General features: G+C 35.3%; 2 protein-coding genes across 3 annotated transcripts; both read right to left on the bottom strand.

Annotated features, from left to right (window-relative positions):
- LOC104699019 (ctenidin-1) lies at positions 441-1507 on the bottom strand. The gene is made up of 2 exons (XM_010414382.2): positions 1257-1507; positions 441-1178 (listed from the first exon to the last, which is right to left on the bottom strand). The coding sequence occupies exons 1-2, from the start codon at positions 1345-1347 to the stop codon at positions 586-588; spliced, it is 684 nt and encodes a 227-aa protein (XP_010412684.1). The 5' UTR covers positions 1348-1507; the 3' UTR covers positions 441-585.
- Positions 5861-6715, bottom strand: LOC104699003 (glycine-rich protein 3 short isoform-like). 2 transcript variants are annotated; one of them, XM_010414370.2, is made up of 2 exons: positions 6510-6715; positions 5861-6316 (listed from the first exon to the last, which is right to left on the bottom strand). In XM_010414370.2, the coding sequence occupies exons 1-2, from the start codon at positions 6583-6585 to the stop codon at positions 6072-6074; spliced, it is 321 nt and encodes a 106-aa protein (XP_010412672.1). In that variant the 5' UTR covers positions 6586-6715; the 3' UTR covers positions 5861-6071. The 2 variants fall into 2 exon arrangements, with proteins under 2 accessions (XP_010412672.1, XP_010412677.1); XM_010414375.2 differs by having other exon boundaries at positions 5861-6310; positions 6510-6714.

Here is a 7112-nt window from a genome sequence, read left to right as displayed (position 1 = left end):
TTTAAATATAAAATTCTAATGAAGATGCACCAGTTCCTTTCCCAGTTTTGGATGAATTATACTTCAAAAAAAAAAATCATCCAAATGAGATGAGCACTTGAGTAATTTACCATGAACATGGACCAATCTATTACGAAAATTGGTTGGAAATTGGCAACCTTATGTAGCCAGTCGTCGTGACTATGAGATCTTCAAGTTCAAAAGTTTTTAGTCAACCTTTGAAGCCGATAAACTTTACTGCCGAAAAGCTTCTCTGGAATATCTAATTCCTAACTCGTTGCTCCAATCTGTTTTCCTGAGTTCAGCTTAACGTATCTTTGGAACAGTTAGCTTCCTTTGAGTTTTCTTCAATTAATTAAAAGTCCTTGGCATTGTTCATGCTTTTGCTTATTCTCTTGTTGTATTCTTTTTCTTAAAATCATATTCAGAGCCTTGCCAAGTATAATAAACATAGAACTCTTATAACACCGAAGCCTATAAACATTCGGCGAAGTGGTGTGATTCATTCGATTACATATAACTTTATTGTACTTCTGTATACGTACACACACTTGGCATTAAAAATAGAAACTTGCTAGAGATACCTTACATCCCCCCACCTCCTCCACGGCCGCTACCGCCACCACTTCCTCCTCGTCCGCTACCGCCTCCACCACCTTTGTGTCCTCCTTGGCCACCCCCACTGCCTCCTTGTCCACCACCACCTCCTTTTTGTCCTCCTTGTCCACCACCTCCACCACCACCTTTGTGCCCTCCTTGGCCACCACCTCCACCACCACCTTTGTGCCCTCCTTGGCCGCCGCCACCTCCACCACCACCTTTGTGCCCTCCTTGCCCGCCGCCGCCCTTCTGTCCTCCTTGCCCGCCGCCGCCCTTCTGTCCTCCTTGCCCACCGCCTCCTTGACCACCTCCGCCCTTCTGTCCTCCTTGGCCACCGCCCTTTTGTCCTCCTTGGCCACCGCCACCCCCTACTTGTCCTCCTTGTCCACCACCACCACCTTTATACCCTCCATGGCCACTTCCACCGCCTTGGCCACCTCTACCTCCTTGGCTATATTTGGATGCTTCTTCTTCTCCACCAAGGACCTCACCTGCTTCTACGAAAGGAATCTCTTCAACCAGTTCACAATTCCCGTACTTGCATGGCGACTTTGAGTTCTCCACTTGGTTTTCACCAGCTTTATAATATTTATAAAAACCCCGTTAAGCATACAATAGAGGAAACGCAAGAAAAAATTAAGGGTTATGACTCTAACCTTGTTTTTTTTCATCGATGGAAGCAACCACCGTAACCGCAAAAACAGCCGTCAACAAAAGAAACCACACTACCAGCGCTCGCGAATTCATCTTTACTGTCTTTGCAACATGCAAAATTAATTGACGACCTATACACCTGCTTTTTTTTGTTATATATAGTTGTACCTTACACTGAAGGAGCAAGCAATTAAGGAATTCTATGTATTAAATAAAACTTAAGCGGTAAAGGATCTTGAGGGCAGATGATGACCGAAAACATCTTAGTTGGCAGCTGGAAATATATCTGCAAGCTTCGTTTAAGCGTCTGGAGAGAACACGTAGGATTCAGAGTCGCCACGTACCAAGGTTTTGCGGGACTACCTTTGATCATCATTACATTATTATATGGCAAAATACGATACTAACATTTAAACTAGGTACTTTCCATTTGCATGCGTTCGTGTTGACATATGTATTTCGTGATGTTCGTTAATTAAGAGTTGTGCATGTGGACACTGGAATGTGAAGGTGGCATGAGACGCTGACCTTGGTCCATGCATGTGGACGTAAAACTACACCTGGTACAAGAATTTTGTCAAAAAAAAAAAAAAAAAAAAAANTATTACGGCAATGCAGAAAGTAACCAAAATGTATACAAACAAATATCATATTCTCAAATATTAGATGATAGGCAATGAATAGTATTCAAACAAGAATGTACCTAGGAAGAAAGTTTTATTATATCAGAAATATCTAGGAAGAAAGTTTGATGCTTTTCCCCCAAAAATTTGTAGTTATTTTAGAAATAATTAAACCAAGTTAACGAACACATTTTCGTTACATGGTGCTTCCTTGATTAGAGTGACTGATGATCAACCAGAAGAAAGTAGATGAGCATGCACGACGAGGAGATGGTCAATATTATAGTTTAGCTAGATCTAAATGAATTATATAAATACTTATTTTCTGGTTTTTATAGATAGGTGACAGTTTTACAACTTTTTTCAATATAGCCATTCCTACTTTTATGTTAAAATTCGCATATGTAATTCTCTACTACAACAAAAGATTTACAGTCCTAAGTAATAGAGTAATTCACATATGTAATTCTCCGCTACAATAGTCTCTGTGACTCAGTAGTCAGTAGGATATTGACTTTATTTTTCATGTAGGGAAATGAAATTAGAGAAAATTACTCAAACAACACATATAAGTTGATGGTTTACTTTAATAGCACATCTGACCAAACTTTTACTCAAATAACACATAAAAGTTGAAAAATGACTTTAAAACCTTATTATTTTTCTGTATTTATAATTCATGCCATTTAAAATTAAAAACACAGGAAATAATTGAAATTATATAAGAAAAACACCAAAAAAAAAAACCTAAGTTCATCCTTTTCACTTTTCTCTCTACTCCCAAATCGTGATTTAGGGTTTCCGATTTATTTTGGAGATTTACAAGCCCTCGTCGTCATTGCTGCCGCCATAGTGAGTTTCTTTTCCCTTCTAGTTTTATATTGTATTGATTCAATAAAGCCTATCGTCTTTGTCTCTTGGTTTGTGGAGCCGCCGAGGTGTGGGTTGTCAATGGAGTCTCTCGTCTTCGTATCTTGTTCCACATCCAGGCCATGCCACTGTCCAATTCGTTGGTAAGAATGTTTTTTTTTAATTTTTGGTTCCTTAGTGTTAATGATAGCTAACATGTAGGAAATAAATGATTTGATTCAAAACAAGATTGTTGATTCTAAAGATCTAGTATTTTGTTTGAACTTTGGATCCAGATTATCATTAATTTAGAATCTGATCAAAAAAAGCACCATGGTTTTTATTTCTCACCACCAGATTATCATTTTCATGAGTCTTATGAATTTGTTGAATTTTTAGATGATTATGACTTATGAAACAAAAGTATTATGACTGTTCTGTGAACATTGTGGTTTTGACGAAGCCACCAAAATCAGTATAAAAATGCAGGAAAGTAACGTCACTTCTCACGTTATATAGGATGTAGAATGAAGTTATATAGGATCCCATGATTTCTTTTAATATACAGAGCAAGCATAACACATTCATATTTGTGATAGTGATGGGCATGGAAATTAATGAAGAGTTCTGAATCGAACATAAGTGGCGAGCATGTTTGGCTTTTATGTATCCATGGAAGGTAATTGACGTTTATGTCTCATAATATGCTTTGATGTGTATGGCAATATACGATGCTTTTAGTGGAGCTCTTAGTCTGTACTCAATCTTGTTTGGATGACTTAGAGTTTGTGTTGTGTCTTAGGGGAAAAGAAGATGAGAAAGTGATCACATCGATTCTTAGTTCCTAGATTGTCTTAAAAATTAGCTCGAGGAGAAGTGTTCCCTCACATGGTTGGAATCATTGTTCAACGACTACAATTAGTTCCAACACAGTTGCAAATTGTTTAAGCAGACACTATATGGTTGTTCATGTACTATACAGTTGGAATGTGTTGATTTGTTTAGTTTTGAACCGGTTTTAGTAAATTGTAAAATCTTCTAATATGTGGATTCGTCGTGATAAAGATTAACTTCTATTCAGAAAAGAACATACACCAGGCTTTGTATTCAAGTCTAATCTTTTTACATGTCACAATTGACTTGTACAAATGTGCAATGGGAAACACATGAATAAACCATTGAATTTTCCTTCCCACCATTAATTCTCAAAATCATGAAGCTCTCCACTAATTGGATTCCTTGCAACGAGAACATTATATAGACTCCTTGATCGTAATCATCGGAAAATTTCCTCACAAATCGTTTAAGCAGACACTATTTATGGATTCATACTTCGCACATATTCATGTTGAAAATTGCAGTTACTTGTCCAAAAGCAATATCCATTATTTCTCGAGTTTAATTTCGGTTAAGGATCCGCTAGTTTCTATGGATTCTTGACAATGTGATATGTTTAGATAAACCTTACTCGAGATTTGAATCCCACTAGTTTGACGGGAATAAGCCTCACAAATTTCCAACTCGAGTCAAGTTTTTCTTAAGGGCAAATTTGACTTTTCCAATTGTAGTGTACTCCGCTGACCTAATACAACAATAGTAAAAATCTGCCAAAGTTCGATAAGTCTATCATAACGACTTTGATAACTCTACTAATCTTTTGCTATTACAGTAAGACATAAATCTACCATTACAATGACGATTAAATCTGTCGACATCCTATAAATCTATTGGCATTCGAAGATCTACCATCACTAAAAAATAATTCTGCCATATTTATCTGTCATTAATATATATGTATGCTATCATGTAAAATAAATCTGTCATTTTTGTCTATTTTCCCCATAAGTCTCCAAGAAAAACAAAACACTGCCACCACTCCAATAAATCTGTCTAATATCTCTATCCTCTCAGAATAAATCTATCATCATTGGATGAAAATCAACTATAAAAATCTGCCACTGTATTTAAATCTACCAACAAAATTTTCTCTGTCATCACTAAAATTAAGTCTGTCAACAAAATCTATCAGGCTCGTAACTCTATTACACAAGTCTATCACCTAAGATAAGTCTGTCGTTAAGATGTCGACCGATTTATTACAAGGCAGGAAATTTTCCCTCCAAAATATTAAGCCACTGCTCAACATTTGCTGACGTGGCAGCTCTTTTTTAATGGCAGTTTCGTAAATATTTTTTTCCTAACAAATGTAACAAAGGGTTTTCATAGCAATAATTTAAAAAAAAAAAAAATCGTTATTTTAATAATTTTTAGAATATATGTGTTGTTTGAGTAAACTTCCCAATGAAACTATGGTCTTTGTTTTTATATTTTTCATGTGCATTAAATGTTTGGAAAAAATTGTCTGAGCTACCAATAGGCAATAGTTATGGGCTATTCCAATTATACAATGGGCGAAACGACAAGGAGCAGAAAGATCTGTCGACAAAAGATTTTGGTATGGATCTGTCGTGAAATAAATTCAAATATCTATTGGATCATAATATGATATTTACAAGTGCATGGCATGTAGCCATGTACTAGTACTTGACAGTTTCAATGAATTTAAAGATCAATATCACGTTACCGTGCAGTTTTGTACAATGACGTGAGTGAAAGTAATTTGAAATCTCATCATATTTCATACCATTTTTTTTTTTTTTTTGAAATATTGTTACAAAAAACTTAATGCTCATGTATTTTATCATTAACAAAATAAAGTACATATACTAATATATCTAAGTAAATAATTATTAGAAATTTTTTAATTTTTAGATTTTGAATTTTGTTTTGCAGAAATTTTCAGAATCATACGATGAATTTCCGATGGTAGCTGTCAAACACATCCTCTACAAAATATTTCTCTATATGATCTTTAATATGCGGGAAAACGGACCATTAATTCTGCAATAAACTAAGTTGCTTTAACGTATTTATACACCATGATTTTGAAACATGTTTATAATTACATGAACTAACCTATAATTTGATTCAATATAGAAACTATAAGATAGTATGTATGGTACTTAAATTTTGTATGTTAAGTTAACTTTGGAAACTCTAATGCGTGCAATATAGTCTCATCTCTTTGTTTATTCTTCGACCTTAAGAGTATGAATTTACACAAAACCGAAAGATAATAATAGAAAATAGAGACGATATTTTATTATGCAAAAATCGCAAATTACAACTCAAACTCCAAGTCATTACAATATGAAACTTTATTCCCATTAGTATCCTTTAAGGCACTTTTCATTACAAACGCACCATGGTTTACCTATAGTCATACACACATAAGTGTATATATATCTAGAATGCAACGCATGGTGGTCAACTTATTATATTGATTTAGTGACCAGGCTGAGTCTGAACAGCTTCTCCAGCATACGAGCAACACCTTACACATCCACGGTAATTTCTGTAGCAGCAGCCGTGACGGCAGTAACCACCTCCTCGACCTCCTCCATTGTATCCTCCTCCGTTGTGCCCTCCTCCATTGTATCCACCTCCGTTGTGCCCTCCTCCATTGTAACCTCCTCCACCATGATATTGATCAGGCTGCACGGTTTCCTCACTCTCTGACTTCACTGTACCTTTCCAAAACATTACATTATTTCAAAGATATTACTCTCTAATGTCAAAACTATGCTCTCTTTTTAAAATATATGTATGTAAATTCGGATCTCGCGCTTTAAAAAAAATATTTATAGCGTAAAAATACGTTCTATGTGAAACATAAAAATAGTTTGATACATGTAATAAGGATTCAACATCATCTCTACGTACCGGAGGCAGCGGCAACTTCTGAGACAACGAGAAGAACTGCAAATAGACCCAACATAACTAAAGCCTTGGAAACCATCTTCTTTAACTCTTTATAACACTCTTTTTATTTATGATGCAAAGCCCAAGTGAATGAAGTGATGGATAAAATGTTATTCACTATGCGCTCTATTTATAGAAGACGAGGAAGAAGAGAATTCAAGAAAGAGTCAAATAAACTAATGTCTAGTAGTCCAATAATTAAATACAAAGTAGTAAGGAGATAAGTATCAAAGTCTTGTGTACTCGTCTATTATCTATGGCCCCTTATGGTTGGTTGTTGGATTCACAGTAAATAAATTTGAAACTCCATAAATGACAACACCACTAGTCTTTTACTCTTTTAGTATATTGTACAACTTAAGTTTTTAAACACAGCGCATTCACATGCATATAGATATCATTATCTCCGTAAAATTATGGTTGGCACAAAAAAAATATATGTAGAACTCCATAATTATTGGACTACTGCAACTCTGCAAAATCATCGATAATATAAAATATTTGATAATTGTTATATACAATACCATTATCTCCGTAAAACTATGATTGTGAAATTCAATGCGA

The sequence above is a fragment of the Camelina sativa genome, chromosome 1 (assembly GCF_000633955.1).
Source record: "Camelina sativa cultivar DH55 chromosome 1, Cs, whole genome shotgun sequence".
NCBI lineage: Eukaryota > Viridiplantae > Streptophyta > Magnoliopsida > Brassicales > Brassicaceae > Camelina > Camelina sativa.
This window is presented reverse-complemented; position numbering and strand designations above follow the sequence as displayed.

What these genes read in the sequence shown, in the direction of transcription:
- LOC104699019 (XM_010414382.2), bottom strand. Translation starts at nt 1,347, where the DNA reads ATGAATTCGCGAGCGCTGGTAGTGTGGTTTCTTTTGTTGACGGCTGTT. An exon ending in CATCGATGAAAAAAAACAAG is followed by an intron (nt 1,179 to 1,256) that starts GTTAGAGTCATA and finishes AATATTATAAAG; the next exon opens with CTGGTGAAAACCAAGTGGAG.
- LOC104699003 (XM_010414370.2), bottom strand. Translation starts at nt 6,585, where the DNA reads ATGGTTTCCAAGGCTTTAGTTATGTTGGGTCTATTTGCAGTTCTTCTC. An exon ending in AGAAGTTGCCGCTGCCTCCG is followed by an intron (nt 6,317 to 6,509) that starts GTACGTAGAGAT and finishes TGTTTTGGAAAG; the next exon opens with GTACAGTGAAGTCAGAGAGT.